The sequence below is a fragment of the Aegilops tauschii genome, chromosome 1, assembly GCF_002575655.3.
Source record: "Aegilops tauschii subsp. strangulata cultivar AL8/78 chromosome 1, Aet v6.0, whole genome shotgun sequence".
In the NCBI taxonomy this organism is placed as follows: domain Eukaryota; kingdom Viridiplantae; phylum Streptophyta; class Magnoliopsida; order Poales; family Poaceae; genus Aegilops; species Aegilops tauschii.
Window position 1 is genome coordinate 453,464,080 of NC_053035.3, and position 19,018 is coordinate 453,483,097.

The following is a 19,018-nucleotide window of genomic DNA, read 5'->3' on the forward strand; positions in this document are numbered from 1 at the left end:
GAGGCCCGCCGGCTACTCCGATCGGCTGGCGATTATGATCTTGATCCCGCGTGTCATGGACCTTGTGGAAGAGCGCAGCAGCCTGCTCCATGAGCCTTCGTCGATGTCTACGGGGAGCTCCATGAGAAGCAAGGATCTTTCATCAACTGGGGCATGGCAGCGATGCTGATCTTTCGGTGCTTGACTGCACAACGCTCTCTGAAAGTTGCTATGGTTTCATCTGTAACAAGACTGTCTCCGGTGTAGAACAGGATCGACGGGAAGTGATTGCGCACCCGCTCATCGTCACAAACATGCTCCATGAGATATACTCAGAAGCAGCTGGCGCAGCCTCTGAAGATCCTCCTCGGCGATTGTCTACTCGCTGCACTTCTCAACCAAAACAGCGGATATGAGCGCCTCCATTGTAAAGCACAAGAAAACGGGAACCCCTCCCATCCTTTCACCAGATAGATGGTGCTCTGAGCTTGAAAGAGTTTTCAGGTTAGGCAGTTGCTCACTCGGTGACTTTGAACGGTCAGCTGAAAGCTTCAGAAGGCAAATGTATACCAACTTTCAGAAAATGTACCTATCCAATCATCCAACAAAAGGCCACCGCTTGGGAGTACTACAGGCCGAGGTGACATGATTTCTCCGATCTTCCCTGTCAGATATTTATACGGATTGGCGTATGTCGCTCCTTGATATCTACATCGGAAAGACTCCAGTCGCGCGCGCTCACATTATCAGCCAACACGGTTTCAAGAGGGCGTGGCGCGAAGCTTCGCTTTCTTATCGGAGTCATGGGACATGTCTAAGTTAAGATTCCCAGGGCATCGATGGAGGCGGAGGAAGTCATGGCGGATGCGATTGGAGATCTTGAAGCGTTGACAACAAGGTGTATCGGATGCGATGAAGACTGCGTGCTACGTGTTTGGTGACTTGCAATAGCGGCCTCAGCAAGTGGGGGCGGCAGCACTGGAGGACTGCAATTTTGGTGGTACTCCTCGAGTACCGAGTCTCGATTTTCATGGTGAAGACCCAAGGTCTGGCCTTTATTGGTTGTACCTCGCAATGGCCTTGTTTTTTGGGTGATTTCAGACTTTCTCCTGGGTGAAAGCTTAAGATCTTCGATCAGGCAACGACAACGCTTGTGCATTGTTTCCTTCTTTAAGGCGTTGCTTTTGGAGAAGCTCTTTTGTAATCCGGATGTTATCTTCGGTGGTGGTTAGAGCGTTGTTGTTGCTAGTGATTGATCACCGTGGCAGGAAATTTTTTTTTGTTCCTTTTATTTTCTTGTTGGTTGTGTGTATCCTGGATGCCTATGGACATCTTGTTGGTACAGAGGCCAGGTGTAATTGGTATCTTCGCGATATTAATATATTCCCTTTATAAAAAAACACAAAGGCCACAATGTTATGACCGAAGATTGTGCTATAAGTTTCAGAAAATGGTGGCTGTCCTAATCTTTAATTCTTTATTGACCCATCCAAGGAAAGAGACACTGTTATGACAGAAGAAAAGTACCTGTTTTTTATTCAGATGTCAACATGGTGGAAACTTGATTCCACATGTTTCCATTTTTCTTCCGTTCTTTCCAACACATGCCCAATCTGACGGTGATTGTGTCCACCCACTGTGTTCTTCTTTCAACTGTTGTTTCATCTTGTTAGCCTGAACTCCCCAGACCGTAGTTGGTCATGCTGTCATCTACAAGAAAACTGTTACCAGCATCATGCTTGAAAATGCCAGGAGCAGGCAACTGCAGGGTAGCATCTGCATCCGGGGATCCTCGCCGATGTCGAGTGTACTTGTCCTGCCTCTGAGGTGCACGGCAATTTTGTCCAAGTGATTCGGACCTCTCAAGTAACTGGACACAATCCAAACGATATTAGTACGTACTAGCAAGATATATCAGCTTTGTCCAAAAATTGAAAATATAGTCTGCAGAAATATCAATAAGTAGGTAACGGCCCCACATGGACTTTATTCAAAGGGTTTGCTTCCTGAGATGAAGAGTATAACAAGGGAACCCTACAGAATGAGCTACTGGGTTCCAGTATACTCCATCTAAGATCGATCGGTCTAGGACCAGATCAACTTAAATCAAGCACCAGCATTCAGAACAACATGCAAGGAAGCCTAATACAGTACATACCAATATGGTAAGCCATACATAATTAATCCAGTATACAGGAGGAGAACTATGGTGTGGTGTTCTTGTGCCGCACAAACTCACAAGCATATACGTAGTTGTAGTATGGCGGTATGGGAGACCTCCAGCCCAAGATCTCAAATTTTCCCAGCGGCACCGTGCTCCATGTCCTCGCTAGAACATCCACCAGTGTTATCGTCGGAACTTCGCCCTGAGCAGCATGCGCTTTTTCGTAAACATCATGTAGCACAAAGAGCTTAAGATCCTCAGATACTCGTCGTGTTTGAGCAAGGCTCCAAACATACCGAGGCTTATCCTCGTCAAGATATTCACCAGCCAACAATGCATTCTTCTGCAGATACTTCCTACTGTTTCTGAGAACCCTGCACCAGAACTGGACGCTGAGATTTTCTCTCAGTAAGGCAGCGACAATATATACGAAGATGAAAGATCCTTGCATCTCGAGGGCTGCCTCCATGGCTATGGATGTTAACCTTGGGTGCTCCTCCGGGTCAGTGCTTCCAAACACGAGCATCCTGAAGAAATACCAGTAAGCTTCTTTAGACAGACAACTTAGCTTGATGGCTTCCGCTGTTCCAAACCTGACCATCTTCTCTGATCGGCTAGTCACTATGATTTTACTCCCACTTGTCATGCATCTTTCAGCAGAGTGCAGCAGCCTCTTTTCCACACCCCTTCGTCCACATCCCCTATGAGCTCAATAACAACCAATGACCTTCCATTACCTGATGCAGTATTTTGATGCTTGATCACACAATGATCTCTAAAAGTCATCACCGTTTCATCTTTAAGGCCGTTTCCGCTGTAGAGCAAGATCGAGGAGAAGTGACTGCGCACACCCTCATCATTGCAAACATATTCCACAAGAGTGCTCTTCCCAATAAGTCTAGAACCAACGATTGGAAGGACACCCAAACTCCCAGCCCCTAGAGGATCAGCTTGTAGCAAGAAGCTGATGGCTTGTTCCCTCTCCATTTGGCGGCCAACATACACTTGTCAAAAAATAAATATGCACCATAAGGTTGGCGGTACATGCGAGGGTAGCTCATCAGAAATATAACAAACTCCTTCATATCAGCAACCATGCTTTCCAGGACAAGAACAACATGTTTCAACTCCTTACTGACGTCTCTACCAAATTCCATGCTCCCAATTTGAGTGTCACTAGAAAGGCGGCGAAAGCGCTTAGCCGGATTAAATTTGGATTGAACGAACGAGCAGAGACTCACCTCCTCATCGCCGGTCTTCTTCTCTCTGCACCTGAAGGCATCGAGAAGGTAGTACCCTCTGAACGTCTGCTCTCTCATCGTGCTAGCCTGATGTATCATCCCTCGGTTTGTGACACACCGCCCCTCGGCCTCCTCGACAACAGCACTTATCCTCAGAAGCAGCTGACGCAACCTCTGCAGATCCTCCTCAGAGGTTGTCTGCTCGTGACGCTTCTCGACCACAAAGGATATAACTCTGCCGACAAGATCACCAAGAACCGCAGAAATGATTACCTCCATTGTGAAGCGCAAACAGACAGGAAGCCCTCCCAGCCTCTTACCAGATAGATGGTGCTCTGAGCTAGAATTTGCTGACTCAATGAGTTTGAATGGTCAGCTGAAAGCTTCAGAAGGCACTTGTGCTGTAAATTTCCTAGTACTTCCTAGTCTTCATTGACCCATCCAATGAAGGCGACATTGTTTTGACAGAAGAAAAGTATTTGTTTCTGAAACGGATGTCGAAATGGTGGAAGCTTGATGCTGCACGTCTCTTCTGCTGGGAACAAAAGTCAAATCACACTCTTCTGTTCTTTCCACCACCAGCAGAATCTGGCATTGGTTGTTTTCACTCACTGTGTTTTTCTACTGTTGTTTCGTCTTGTCAGTCAAAACTCCTTGCATGGAGATACTGATCTTTGTAGCAACACATGCAGGTTGTCTGAAATCTGAAATCCCCACACCGCGCAGGTGTTGTTTTCTTCTAAGTTCTACAAGACACTATTAACAAGCATCATGGTTGAGAAGTGCTGGGAACAGGCAACTGTGGTTCAGCTTGCGGAGTTCGGCAGTTTCTGGCTCGTGACTTTAAAGGTCAGTTGAAAGCTTCAGAAAGCAACTGTGCAAAAAATTCAGAGAATAGGCTTTTGACCCAGCGAACGATACTGTTACGACAGAAGAAAAGCTATTATTTCTCTGTTTTTTCATCTTGATAGCACGAACTCTCGTGTGGATTTTCACTTGTGGTACTGATCTTTGTAGCAGCCATGCAGGTCGCCTGAACTCCCCAGACTGTCAACTCCTTTCTGCTTTCTCTAGCAATTAACATGCTCTCAGTCTGGGTGTCACTAGAAAGGCGGCGAAAACGCTTAGCTGGATTAAATTTGGATTGAACGAACGAGGAGCGACTCACCTCATTGTCGGTCTCCTCTCTCTGCACTTAAAGGTATCGAGAAGGTAGTATCCTCTGAACATTTTCTTTGTCATCATGCAAACCTGACAGATCATCCCTATGTTAGTGACACGCTGCCCCTCAGCCTCCTCAATGACGGCACATAACCTCAGAAGCAGCTGGTGCAGCCTCTGCAGCTCCTCTTCTGTGGTTCTCTGCTCATGGCAATTCTCGACCACGAAGCATATGGCCCTGCTGACAATATCACCAACTGCGAAAATTAGTGCCACCATCATAAACTGAAAGCAAACAGGAACCCCTCCCAGACTCACCAGAACTTGAAGGAGTTAGGAAGTTGCTGAATCAATGACTTTGAATGGTCAGCTGAAGCTACAGAAAGCAATGATGCTGTAACTTCCAGAAAATAGGTGCTCTCCTCGCTAGTCTTTATTGACCCATTCAACAAAGGTGACGTTGTTGTGACAGAAGAAAAGTACTCCATCCGTCCGGAATTACTTGTCGCGGAAATAGATAAAAATGGATGTATCTATAACTGAAATACGTCTAAATACATTTATTCCTCCGACAAGTATTTCCGGATAGAGGGAGTACCTGTTTTTGATTTAGAGATCAACATGGTGGAAACCTGAACTGCATATTTGCACCATTGGAATCAATATCCAAATCACATTTTTTTTCCTATGTTCTTTCCAACACCTGTACAATCAAGCAATGGTTGTCTCTGCTCACCGTGTTCTTTCAACTGTTCTTTCATCCTGCACAATCTCTGGGCGGTGCAGCCGTTCGTTCGAAATAAGGCACTAGCAAGATATATCAGCTTTGCCCAAAAAGTGAAAAGAGTGTGCAGAAATATCAACTACTCCTGTATACGGAGTAGATTTTATTCCAAGGATTTGCTTATTGAGATCAAGAGTATACAGGTGATTACAAACATAACCTTACATGATGATCTACTGCATTCTAATTGCAGTAATACTCCCTATATGATCGATCAGTCTAGAACCAAATCAACTTAAATCAAGCACCAACATTTAGAACAACATGCAAGGAAGTCTAATATGTGCCAATCTGGTAAGCCAAACATAATTGATCGAGTATACAAGAAGAGAACTACGGTGTTGTGTTCTTGTGCCGCACAAACTCACAAGCATTTATATAGCTGTAGTATGGTGGTATGAGAGACCTCCAGCACAAGACCTCAAATTTGTCCCGTGGCACAGTGCTCCATCTACTGAATAGAACATCCACCAGTGTTATCCTCGGAACTTCGCCCTGAGCAGCAGGCCCTTTTTGATAACTATGATGGAGCAGAAAGAGCTTATGATCCTCAGAAACTCGCCGTGTTCCAGTAATGGTCATAACGTACCGAGGCTTATCCTCGTCAAAATATTCACCAGCCAACAATGCATTCTTCTGCATGTACTTACTATTGTTTCTGAGAAGCCTGCACCAGAACCGGGTACTGAAATTTTCTCTCAGTAAGGCAGCAACAACATATGCGGAGATGAAAGATCCGCACATCCTGGGTGCTAGCTCCATGGCTATGGATGCTAACCTTGGGTGCTCCTCCGGGTCCGTGCTTCCAAACACGAGCATCTTGAAGAAATACCAGTAAGCTTCTTTAGACAAACAACTTAGCTTGATGGCTTCCGTTGTTCCAAACCTGACCATCTTCTCTGATCGGCTGGTCACTATGATTTTGCTCCCACGTGTCATGCATCTTTCAGCAGAGTGCAGCAGCCTCTTCCACGCTCCTTCATCCATGTCCCCCGAGAGCTCAATGACAACCAAAGACCTTTCTTTACCTGATGCAACAATATTTTCATGCTTGATCAGGCAATGTTCCCTAAAAGTCATCGCAGTTTCACCTTTAAGGTCATTTCCGCTGTAGAGCAAGATCAAGGAGAAATGACTGCGCACACGCTCATCATCGCAAACATGTTCCACAAAAGTGCTCTTTCCAATAAGTGCAGGACCGACGATTGGAAGGACACCCAATCTCTCAGCCCCTAGAGGCTCAGCTTGTAGCAAGAAGCTGATGGCTTGTTCCCTCTCCATTTGGCGGCCGAACATAAACTTGTCCAAAAATAAATATGCACCATAAGGTTGGCGGTGCATGCGAGGGTAACTCATCAGAAATATAACAAACTCCTTCATATCAGCAACCATTCTTTCTAGGATAAGAACGGCCTGTTTCAACTCTTTGCTGCTTTCTCTACCAATTACCATGCTCTCAATCTGAGTGTTGCTAGAAAGGCGGCGAAAACGCTTAGCCGGATTAAATTTGGATTGAACGAATGAGGAAACACTCACCTCCTCATTGTTGTCTTTCTTCTCTCTGCACTTGAAGGTGTCGAGAAGGTAGTACCCTCTGAACATTTGCTTTGTCATCAAGCTAACCTGACAGATCATCCCTCGGTTAGTGACATGCCGCCCCTCGGCCTCCTCGACGATGGCACGTAACCTCAGAAGAAGCTGCTGGAGCCTCTGCAGATCCTCTTCCGCGGTTCTCTGCTCACGGCACTTATCAACCACGAAGGATATGGCTCTGCTTGCAAGATCACCAAGAACTGCAGAAATGAGTGCCTCCATTGTAACCTGCAAGCAAACAGGATTTTCTCCCAGCCTCTCATCAGATAGATGGTACACTGAACTTGAAGGAGTTAGGCAGCTGCAGACTCGGTGACTTTGACCGGTCAGCTAAAAGATTCAGAAAGCAATTGTGCTGCAAGTTCCAGAAAATAGGTGTTCTCATAGTCTACATTGTGACCCATTCAACAAAGACGACATATTGTTGTGACAGAAGAAAAATACCTGTTTTTTATTTAGAAGTCAACATGATGGAAGCTTGACGCTACATGGTGATTTAGAGGTCACAACTTTGTTTCATGCTTTCAAACACCTACAGAATCAAGCAGTGGTTGTTTCTGCAGTCTCTGAGCAGTGCGGCCGTTTGCTTAAAAGAAATGACCTTCTCAACTTCTCATGTCACTGGAAACAAGTATTAGCAGGATATATCAGCTTTGTCTGAAAAGAAAAACATAGTCAGCATAAGTATAAACTGGATTTTATTCCAAGGCTTTGATTTTTAGATGAGGAGTAGACAATTGATTACAAGCTTAATCAGTAATTAGTGAGCTCTACATGATGAGCTACTGGGTACCAAGTACAATATATTCCAACATAAGATCAACTCAAATCAAGCACCAATACTGGACCAGAAGTCTTAGCACATGCCAATCTGGTAAGCCATTTTCTGTAAAGACAAATACATTTTTCTATATCAAATGAGACTTCAAGAAATCTCACATGATTGAGACATTCTAGCAGGACATAATATGTCCAAGAAATGAAACACAGAGAGATCAACTGGATTTTATTGCAAGGCATGTTTGTTCAGACAAGAGTATATATATACAACCAAGTGATTGCAACTAAACGATGAGATTACCGGCCGGGTACCAACCACAACATACTACAATATATGATCGGTCAACTAAGAACTCAAAACATGCATGAACCACCTCTATGGCTCCATTTCTATCGTGGTGTTCTTGTTCTTGTGCCGCACAAACTCGCACTCGCACACATACATGTACCTGTAGTACGGTGGTACGAGGGACCTCCAGAACAGCACCTCAGACCTGCCCAGCGGCACGGCGGCGCTCCCGGACAGGAGGTCGACCGCCGTCACCCTCGGCACCTCGGTGCGATCATCCGGCCCTCTCTGGTAGCTATCGCGCAGCAGGAACAGCTTGAGACGACCCAGATGCGGCGCTTGGGCCATGCTCCAGACATACCGGGACTGGAGGTCGAGCGGGTACTCGCCACCCAGCAGCAGGGTGTTCTTCTGCCTGTAGTCCCTGAAATGTGCGAGGACCCTGCGCCAGGTCCGGGCACGGAGACGGTCTGCGCCCAGTCCCAGCAGCAGGCCGGCGCTGATGAACGCGTTCATGAATGAGCCACGCATCTCGACAGCGAGCTCCATGCCGATGGACGTCAGCTCCGGGTGATCCTCGGGGTCCGTGCTCCCGAACGCCAGCGTCCTGAAGAAGTACCAGTAGGCCTCTTCAGGCAGGCGTTCTAACCTGACCGCCTCAGTTGTTCCGAGACTGGCCACCTTCTCTGATCGGCTAGTGATTATGATCTTGCTCACATGTTTCAGGGATCTCGTGGAAGAGCGCAGCAGCCCCCTCCATGCGTCTTCGTCGAAGTCTTCGCAGAGCTCGACGACAAGCAAGGATCTTTCTTCAACTGAGGCGATGTTGATGTTTTGGTGCTTGATTGTACAGTTGTCTCTGAAAGTTGTTGCCGTTTCATCTGTAGTGAGACTGTCTCCAGTGTAGAACAAGATCGACGAGAAGTGGTTGCGCACCCGCTCGTCGTCGCAAACATGCTCCACAAGAGTGCTTTTCCCAATAAGTGCAGAACCAACAATTGGAAGGACACCAGGATCTCCATTCCCTAGAATCTGCTGATCCGCTTGTAGCAAGAAGTTGATGGCGTGTTCCATCTCCATCTGGCGGCCAAACATACACCTGTCCATGAACAGGTACGTGCTACGAGGCTGGCGGTGCATGCGAGGGTAGCTCATAAGAAACACAGCAAACTCCTTCATGTCAGCAACCATGGTTTCTAGGCCTAGTACAACCTGTTTCAACTCCTTACTGCTTCTTTCTCTACATGCTATTATCATGCTCTCAGTTTGAGTGCTGCTAGAAAGGCGGCGAAAGCGCTTAGCTGGACTGAATGCGGACCGAGCGAAAGAGCAGTGGCTCACCTCGTCTTCCTCGGTATTCTTCTCTCTGCACCTGAATGCATCGAGAAGGTAGTATCCTCTGAACATCTGCTCTCTCATCATGCAAACCTGACGGATCATCCCTCGGTTTGTTACAAGCCGCCCCTCGGCCTCCTCGACAACAATAGATATCCTCAGAAGCAGCTGGCGCAGTCTCTCAAGATCCTCCTCGGTGGTTGTCTGCTCGCGGCACTTGTCGACCACAACAGATATAGCTCTGCTGACAATATCTCCAAGAACTGCGGAGATGAGCGCCTCCATCACGAAGCGCAAACAACCCCTCCCAGCCTCTCTCCGGATAGATGGTGGTCTGAGCTTGAAGGACTTAAGCAGTTGCCAAGTCAGGTGCACTGAGCTTGAAGGAATTAGGCAGTTGCAGACTTGATGACTTTGAATGGCCAGCTAGTCTTCATTGAACCATCTGGTGTTCTAGTCTTCATGGACTCTCTATCTGCCCTCTCATCACGCTAGCCTGATGGATCATCCCTCAGTGTGCGACACGACACCCCTCGGCCTCCTCGACAGCAACAGATATCCTCAGAAGCAGCTAGCGCAGCCTCTGTATATTATCCTCTGCTCCTTGGCCAACCAAGACGGATATGGATCTGCTGACAATATCACCAAGAACCGTAGAAATTATTGCCTCCATTGTGAAGTGCAAACACACAGGAACCCTCCCAGCCATTCACCAGCTAGTGGTGCTCTGAGCTTGAGGGAATTAGGAAGCTGCTGACTCGGTGACTTTGAGCGGTCAGCTGAAAGCTACAAAAGGCAATTGTGTTACGAATTTCAGAAAATAGGTGTCTTCCTAGTTTTTATTGCTGCTACATGAAAGTGACATTGTTGTGACAGAAGAAGAAAAGTACCAGTTTTGCTTTAGAGGTCAACATGGTGGACACTTGACGCTGAATGTTTGCACCATTGGAATCAATAACCAGATCGCATTTTTCCTCCATACTTTCCAACAGCTGCGCAATTAAGCAGTGGTTGTGTCTGCTCACCCTGTTCTTTCATCCTGCACAATCTCTGAGCGGTGCGGCCGTTCGTTGGAAACAAGGTACTAGGAAGATATATAAGCTTTGAACAAAAAGTGAAAACAGAGTCTGCAGAAATATCAACTAGATTTTATTCCAAGGGTTTGTTTACTGAGATGAAGAGTATACAAGTGATTACAAACACAACCCTACATGATGGTCTACTGCGTTCTAATTGCAGTATAATCCGTATAAGATCAATCAGTCTAGAACCAGATCAACTAAAATCAAGCACCAACATTTAGAACAACATGCAAGGAAGTCTAATACATGCCAATCTGGTAAGCCAAACATAAATGATTGAGTACACAAGAAGAGAACTACGGTGTGGTGTTCTTATGCAGCACAAACTCACAAGCATATATGTAGTTGTAGTATGGTGGTATGAGAGACCTCCAGCACAAGACCTCAAATTTGCCCTGTGTGGCACAGTGCTCCATCTACTGAATAGAACATCTACCACTGTTATCCTCGGAACTTCGCCCTGAGCAGCCGGCCCTTTTTGATAACTAGGATAGAGCAGAAAGAGCTTAAGATCCTCAGAAACTCCCCTTGTTTCAGCAATGGTCATAATATACCGAGACTTATCCACGTCACGATATTCACCGAACAATAATAAATTCTTCTGCATGTACTTCCTAAAGCTTCTGAGAACCCTGCACCAGAACCAGGCACTGTGATTTTCGCTCAGTAAGGCGGCAATAACATATGCAGAGATGAAAGATCCGCACATCCTGAGGGCTAGCTCCATGGCTATGGATGTTAACCTTGGGTGCTCCTCCGGATCCGTGCTTCCAAACACGAGCATCTTGAAGAAATACCAGTAAGCTTCTTTAGACAAACAACTTAGCTTGATGGCTTCCGTTGTTCCAAACCTCACCATCTTCTCTGATCGGCTAGTCACAATGATTTTACTCCCACTTGTCATGCATCTTTCAGCAGAATGCAGCAGGCTCTTCCATGCATCTTCGTCCACATCCCCTAAAGAGCTCTACGACAACCAATGACCTTTCTTTACCCGAGGCAATATTTTGATGCTTGATCACGCAATGATCTCTAAAAGTCATTGCAGTTTCATCTTTAAGGTCATTTCCGCTGTAGAGCAAGATCGAGGAGAAGTGATTGCGCACACGCTCATCGTCACAAACATGTGCCACAAGGGTGCTCTTCCCAATAAGTCCAGGACCAACGACCGGAAGGACACCCAAATTCTCACCCCCTAGAGGCTCAGCTTGTAGCAAAAAGCTGATGGCTTGTTCCCTCTCCATTTGGCGACCGAACATACACTTGTCAAAAAATAAATATGCACTATAAGGTTGGCGGCACATGCGAGGATAGCTCGTTAGAAATATAGCAAACTCCTTCATATCAGCAACCATGCTTTCCAGGGCAAGAACAACTTGTTTCAACTCCTTCCTGATGTCTCTACCAACTTCTATGCTCTCAATTTGAGTGCTGCTAGAAAGGCGGCGAAAGCGCTTTGCGGGATTAAATTTGGATTGAACGAACAGGGAGCGACTCACCTCCTCATTGCTGGTCTTCTTCTCTCTGCACTTGTAGGTGTCGAGAAGGTAGTACCCTCTGAACATTTGCTTTCTCATAATGCTAACCTGACAGATCATCCCTTGGTTGGTGATACACCGCCCCTCAGCCTCCTCGATGATGACACGTGACCTCAGAAGCAGCTGATGCAGCCTCTGCAGATCGTCTTCCTCGGTTCTCTGCTCACGGCACTTGTCTACCATGAATGATATGGCTCTGCCAGCAAGATCACCAAGAACTGCAGAAATGAGTGTCTCCATTATGGAGTGTGAGCAAACAGGACCTCCTCCAAAGCCTCAGATTAGCTAGATGGTAGTCTGAGCTGGATGGAGTTAGGCAGCTGCTGACTCTATGGCTTTAAACAGTCAGTGGAAAGCGACAGCAAGCAATCATGTAAAAAAAAAGGGAATAGGCGGCTAACCCAGTCAACAACACTATTAGGACAGAAGAAAAGTATCTGTTCCCGATTCAAAGGTCAGCTTGGTGGAAACTTGAAGCTGCATGTTTCCCCTGCTGGGATCAACAGTGAATCAGGAACTGGTTGTGTTTATTCACTCTGTTCTTTCAGCTGTTTTTTCATCTTGTTAGCTCCAGCTATCTGTGTTGATTTTCACTTGTGGTACTGATCCTTGTAGCAAGGCATGCAGGTTGCCTGAACTGAACTCCCCAGACTCGTGTGAGTGATGTTCTCTTCTACAGGACACCATTAACCAGCATCATGGCTGAAAGGTGCCAAACTTCACAGCACGATTTGCAGAGGTTGCACCAGCTGATTCTGAGGATCTGTGCTGATGTTGAGGACGCACAGGGTACTTGCCCTTCGTCGCCCTCTCTGAGCGGTGCCGTCATTCGTGTAAACGAAACAGAGGCTTCTCAAGTAGTTGGAAACAACACTAGATGTTAGTACTAGCAAGATATGTTAACTTTATACAGTAAGTGAAAGGAGAGTCTGCAGAAATATCAGCTACTTAGTCAAGGGCTTGTTTATTCAGATGAAGAGTACACAAGTGGTTACAAGCACAACCGGCAATTAAGGAGCCCTATGTAAACATCTGGCTCCATATAAGCTCAACCGGTAATTAAGGAGACATATGTACTAACACCTAGCTCCATACAAGTAAGCACAACCGGTAATTAGGTACTAGTTACAATATACTCCATATAAGCTCGAGTCAAGAACCAGATCAACTTAAATACCACTAACTTTTACACCAGCAAATTAAGGAAGTCGCATCTACCAATCTGGTGAACCATGGTCCAAAAGACAAGAAGACAACCACCAGTAATTCAAAGCAGTGTCACGACGGTGCCAAAGAGCACTCCTCTTCTTCATCTATGCTGTGGTACTACTCTCGTGCCGGACAAACTCGCAAACAGTTGTGTAGCTGTAGTACGGTGGTATGAGAGACCTCCAGGACAAGACCTCAAATTTTCCCCGTGGCATAGCACTCCAGGTGCCAGATAGCAGATCCATCACTGTTATCTTTGGAATCTCGCCATGAGAAACAGGCCCTTTTTGAGGGTGACACCCTTGCAGATAGAACTTAATATCCTCAGAACCTTGCCGCCTTTTGGCCATGCTCCAAACATACCGTGGCTGTTCTTCATCAACAGGACATTCACCTAACAACAAGATATTCTTCTGCCTGTGCTCCCTAAGGTGTCTGAGAACCCTGCACCAGAACCGAGCACTAAAATTTTCTCTCAGTAAGGCAGCAACAACATATGCGTATATGAAAGATTCACGCATCTCTAGGGCTATCTCCATGGCTATGGATGTTAGCTTTGGTTGCTCCTCCGGATCCGTGCTACCAAACACGAGCATCCTGAAGAAATACCAGTAAGCTTCTTTAGACAAATAATTTAGCCTGACGGCTTCCGTTGTTCCAAGACTGGCCACCTTCTCTGATCGGCTAGTGATTATGATCTTGCTCCCATGTGGCATGCATCGTTCAGAAGAGTGCAGAAGTCTCTTCCATACTCCTTTGTCCACGTCCCCTAAGAGCTCAATGACTACCAACGACTTCTCTTCATCCAAGGAAATATTTTGATGCTTGATCACGCAATGATCTCTAAAAGTTGTCATCGTTTCATCTTGAAGGTTGTTTCCAATGTAGAGCAAGATCAAGGAGAAGTGATTCTGTACACGCTCATCATTGCAAACATGGTCCACAAGAGTACTCTTCCCAACAAGTGCAGAACCAACAATTGGAAGGACACCCACATTTCCATACGGAGGCTCTGCTTGTAGCAAGAAGCTGATAGCTTGTTCCCTCTCCATTTGGCAGCCAAACATATACTTGTCCACAAATAAATATGCGCCATAGGGTTGGCGATACATGCGAGGGTAGCTCATCAGAAATATAGCAAACTCATTCATATCAACAACCATGCTTTCTAGGCCAAGAACAACCTGTTTAAGCTCCTGACTGCTTACTCTAACAATAACCGTGCTCTCAATCTGAGTGTTGCTAGAAAGGCGGCGAAAACGCTTAGCCGGATTGAAATTGGATTCAGCAAACAAGAAGCGACTCACCTCCTCGTCACCGGTCTTCTTCTCTCTGCACCTGAAGGCATCGAGAAGGTAGTACCCTTTGAACATTTGCTCTCTCATCGTGCTAGCCTGATGTATCATCCCCCGGTTTGTGACATGCCGCCCCTCGGCCTCCTCGACAACAGCACTTATCCTCAGAAGCAGCTTGCGCAGCCTCTGCAGATCCTCAGCGGTTGTCTGCTCGTGGTGCTTCTCGACCACGAAGGATATAGCTCTGCCGACAAGATCACCAAGAACCGCAGAAATGATTGCCTCCATTGTGAAGCGCAAACGAACGGGAAACCCTCCCAGCCTCTTACCAGATAGATGGTGCTCTAAACTAGAAAAACTTAGGAATTTGCTGACTCAATGACTTTGAAGGGTTAGCTGAAAGCTTCAGAAGGCACTTGTGCTCTAAATTTCAGAAAATAGGTGTTTTCCTACTTCCTAGTCTTCATTGACCCATCCAATGAAGGCGACATTGTTTTGACTCTTGACAGAAGAGAAGTATTTTTTTTAAAGGATGTCGAAATGGTGGAAACTTGATGCTGCACGTCTCTTCTGCTGGGAACAAAAGTCAAATCACACTCCTCTTCCGTTCTTTCCAACACCAGCAGAATTTGGCATTGGTTGCTTTCACAGTTTCACTCACTGTGTTTCTTTACTGTTGTTTCGTCTTTTCAGTCAAAACTCCTTGCATGGAGATACTGATCTTTGTAGCAACACATGCAGGTTGTCTGAAATCTGAACTCCCCACACTGCGCGGGTTTTGTTTTCTTCCAAGTCCTACAAGACACTGTTAACAAGCATCATGGCTGAGAAGTGCTGGGAAGAGGCAACTGAGGTACAGGATCTAGAGAGGCTGCTTCTGAGGATTTGTGCCGTTGTTGAGGAGGCCGGGGGGGGGGGGGGGGGGGGGGGGGGGGGGGTGGGGGCGGGGCGTCGAAAACTGACGGATGATCCATCAAGTTGTGGAGCTGACTGGTGATTCCAGTAGTCGCACCTTAGACACTTCTAACAGAAGACATCTTACAAAGAACAGAAAATTGCTAAAGTCTACAAAATTTTGATCCGGCCAATTCAGTGAGAGACTTGAAAGTAGCAACTACCTGTTGCATATAGACATAGCATGTGGGAGCTCAATGACTGAAACCACACGGCGATATGTCCTATAACTACAAAGAGATGAATAAATAAGGAAATATAAGGTATAAATGAGCATGAACTTCAAACAGAAGATATGCTCAGCAGAAGCTGGCGCAGCTTCTGCAGATCCTCCTCCGTAGTTGTTTGCTCGTGGAACATTTCTACAACAAAGGATATAGCTTATTTCAAAAAAAGAAGGATATAGCTCTGCTGCCAAGGTCACTTAGAACCCCAGAAATGATTGCCTCCATTGTGAAGCGTTTACGAACAGATACCCCTCCCACGCCGGTACTAGATAGATGGTGCTCCAAGCTCGAAGGACTGAGGCACGCCTTCAAATGGTCAAGCTGAAAGTTTCAGAAGGCAACTGTGCTATACTTTTCAAAAAAAGTAGGTGTTATACTGTTATCCTCGTCTTTATTGACCCACCAACAAAAGCAACAATGTTATGACAGAACATTGTGCTATACGTTTCCGAAAATGGGGGTTCTCCTAATTTATTTATTTTTCTGAACTTGGGTTCTCCTAATATGAAAGCGAAACTGCAATGACGGGAGAAAAGTACCTATTTCAACTACTTGCTGCTTTCTCTACCAATTATAACTACCCTGCTCTCAGTCTGAAATTCAGAATGTCACCAGATAGGCGGTAAAGACGCTTAGCTGGATTAAATTTGGATTGAACGAACAAGGAGGGAATCACCTCCTCATTGTCGGTCTTCTTCTCTCCACACTTGAAGGTGTTGAGAAGTTAGTACCCTTTGAACATTTGCTTTGTCATCATGCTAATCTGACAGATCATCTTTGCAGTGACATGCCACCCCTAAGCCTCCTCAACGACGGCACGTAACCTCAGAAGCAGCTGGTGCAGCCTCTGCAGATCCTCTTCCGTGGTTCTCTGCTCACAGCACTTCTTGATGGATAAGTCTATGTACTAAGGTCTTTGTGGGGCTGCAGCACATGGTCCTTTGGCTGCAGCACATGGTCCTTGTGGCAGTTAGGATAGAATCCCTGACCATCAAGGACTGGCAGTTAGGATAGCATCTTAGACTAGCATCTTAGACTGGCATCTTAGCATATGCTTGGCTGGCTAGCAGCCTATAAGTATGTATCCCCAACCCCTCAGGTTGGCAATGGCATTTGTGTGAGAAATAAACCAACGAAAATTGCCCCAACTCTCCTAGTGTCATCCACAACTATGAAATGCACAGGCTGAAAGGTCTAACAAGTGGTATCAGAGCCAGGTTATCTTGTACCCTGAGCATTTCCTGCTTACCTCCCTCACCGGGAGCTGAGCAGCCCAAGTTGGTAGCAGCAGCTGCTCCGTCTGCCTCTGGTTACCTCCCTCCCTCTGAACTGTCGAGCAGCGGCTCGGCAACAACAGCCTCCTCTTCACGCAACAGCCCCCCTGCAGCGAGCCATGTCTGCAGGTCGCTCTCAGCACACGGCTACCTCGAGCATGCGGTGCCGGCAGGAGGCCGAGCGCGCCGTGGCAGAGGAGCGTGAGCGAGCGGCTGTAGCAGCAGCTGCTGCGGCGGCAAGGGTGTCGAGGCTGGCTGCAGCGGAGCTGGCAGCAGCCAGAGCGGAGGTAGAAGCAGCCAGGGCGGAGGTAGAAGCAGCAGCAGCAGCAGAAGCAACCCGTGAGGCTAAGGCGGATGCCAAGGCACTTCGCGGCGGCCCTGGCAGCTCCAGCAGCTCCGCGCCTGCGGACGACGGCGCCGACGCAGATCGCGCCAAAGTGGCGCAAGAGCGGACGGCGCAGTGGGCAGCCGAGCACGCCCGCGCTCCAGGTGGAGGCGCGCACCGCGACGGCGGCTGCAACGACCAGGACCGCGGCCTCTACGAGGTCCGGACTGTGGTCAGGGATGTTGGTCCCAGTGTTGGGTGGCCTACCCTCACTAAAACTAACTACGTCGAGTGGGCCGGGATCATGAAGGTCAGGCTCCAGGTGCGGCGCATGTGGGAGGCAGTCCAGGACAGCAACGTCGACCACCTAGAGGATCGACGGGCGCTGGACGCCCTCATCGCCGCAGTCCCGCCCGAGATGCAGTTCTCGCTTTCCAACAAGCGGACTGCCAAGGAGGCTTGGGACGCCATCGCCGCAGCACGCATCGGCAGCGACCGTGCTCGCAAGTCCACCCTGCAGGCACTTCGTAAGGAGTGGGAGAACCTGGGCTTCAAGCCATTCGGTGCATTCCCGAGAAGTACAAGCAGATGGCTCGCTCGATCGAGTCGTTGCTGGACCTCTCCACGATGACGATCGAGGAGGCGATAGGCCGTCTCAAGGTCGTCGACACCGACGAGCCACAGCCTCCCTCGGGGCCCATCACCACCGGTGGGAAGCTGATCCTAACTCGGGAGCAGTGGGATCCCAGCCCTGGTGACAGGAAGAAGGGGGAGCCTTCTTCCACGACGGGCGGCCGCAAGCGTGGCAAGCAGCGCAAGGCGCGAAGAGGCCCCCCGGGCAAGGCACAAGGACGTGCCGAAGGTGACGCCCGCGGAGGCGCCAAGGACGGCGCCGCTGGCAAGCCCAAGCCGGCACAGGATAACAGTTGTCACAACTGTGGCCGGCTTGGCCATTGGGCCAATGAGTGTCGACAACCCCGACAAGGCCAGGCTCACGTCGCACAGGCGAAGGAGGAGGAGACAGCTCTGTTCATGGCGCATGCAAGCATCGAGCTATCTTCAGCGACACCAATCACAAAGGCTCCCCTCCACCTCGACGAGCCAAAAGCACACGCTCTTCTTGGCGATGGCTCCGGGAAGGACAAGACTGAGGGGTGATGCCTCGATACTGGCGCCACCCACCACATGACCGGTCGAAGGGAGTTCTTCGCCGAGCTCGACTCCGACGCGCAAGGCTCCGTCAAGTTTGGGGATGCCTCCGCTGTGGAAATTAAGGGCGTCGGCTCCGTCATCTTCACCACCAAGACGGGAGAGCACCGGCTGCTCACCGGTGTCTACTACATCCCCGCGCTAAGGAACTCCATCATCAGCTTGGGACAGCAGGATGAGAACGGCTCACGCGTGCTGATTGAGCATGGGGTCCTACGCATCTGGGATCGCCAGGGTCGCCTTCTCGCCAAGGTACCCAGAGGTGGAAATCGACTTTACGTCCTTGATGTGCAGGTGGCACAACCGGTCTGTCTCGCTGTCCGTCGGGACGACGAGGCGTGGCAATGGCATGAGCGCTTTGGGCACCTTCATTTTGAGGCCCTGAAGCGTCTAAGTGCCAAGGAGATGGTGCGAGGCCTGCCATGCCTCGACCATGTGGAGCAGTTCTGCGACATCTGCGTGATGACGAAGCAGAGACGACTCCCCTTTCCCCAACAGGCGAGTTTTCGGGCCAAGGAGAGGCTGGAGCTCGTGCACGGAGACCTGTGCGGCCCGGTGACGCCAGCCACACCAGGAGGT

At 48.2% G+C, this 19,018-nt stretch overlaps 3 protein-coding genes and 2 pseudogenes across 3 annotated transcripts; all 5 read right to left on the reverse strand.

Annotated features, from left to right (window-relative positions):
- Positions 1 to 868: 868 nt before the first annotated feature.
- Positions 869 to 5,306, reverse strand: LOC109787531 (putative disease resistance protein RGA1; annotated as a pseudogene).
- Positions 5,307 to 5,402: 96 nt separating this feature from the next.
- LOC109787545 (disease resistance protein RGA2) lies at positions 5,403 to 7,144 on the reverse strand. Its single transcript, XM_045232296.2, has one exon. It carries the CDS (start codon positions 7,142 to 7,144, stop codon positions 5,663 to 5,665), a length of 1,482 nt encoding a protein of 493 aa, XP_045088231.2. The 3' UTR covers positions 5,403 to 5,662.
- On the reverse strand, positions 5,403 to 9,889 carry LOC109787544 (disease resistance protein RGA2). The gene is made up of 3 exons (XM_020346088.4): positions 8,152 to 9,889; positions 7,367 to 7,543; positions 5,403 to 7,150 (listed from the first exon to the last, which is right to left on the reverse strand). Exons 1-2 carry the CDS (start codon positions 9,609 to 9,611, stop codon positions 7,528 to 7,530), a joined length of 1,476 nt encoding a protein of 491 aa, XP_020201677.2. The 5' UTR covers positions 9,612 to 9,889; the 3' UTR covers positions 5,403 to 7,150; positions 7,367 to 7,527.
- Positions 9,890 to 10,421: 532 nt separating this feature from the next.
- LOC109787530 (disease resistance protein RGA2-like) lies at positions 10,422 to 12,775 on the reverse strand (annotated as a pseudogene).
- A 124-nt stretch (positions 12,776 to 12,899) lies between these two features.
- On the reverse strand, positions 12,900 to 14,853 carry LOC109787529 (disease resistance protein RGA2). The gene has a single exon (XM_045232297.2). The coding sequence runs from the start codon at positions 14,736 to 14,738 to the stop codon at positions 13,260 to 13,262; it is 1,479 nt and encodes a 492-aa protein (XP_045088232.2). The 5' UTR covers positions 14,739 to 14,853; the 3' UTR covers positions 12,900 to 13,259.
- Between the last annotated feature and the right edge of the window lie 4,165 nt (positions 14,854 to 19,018).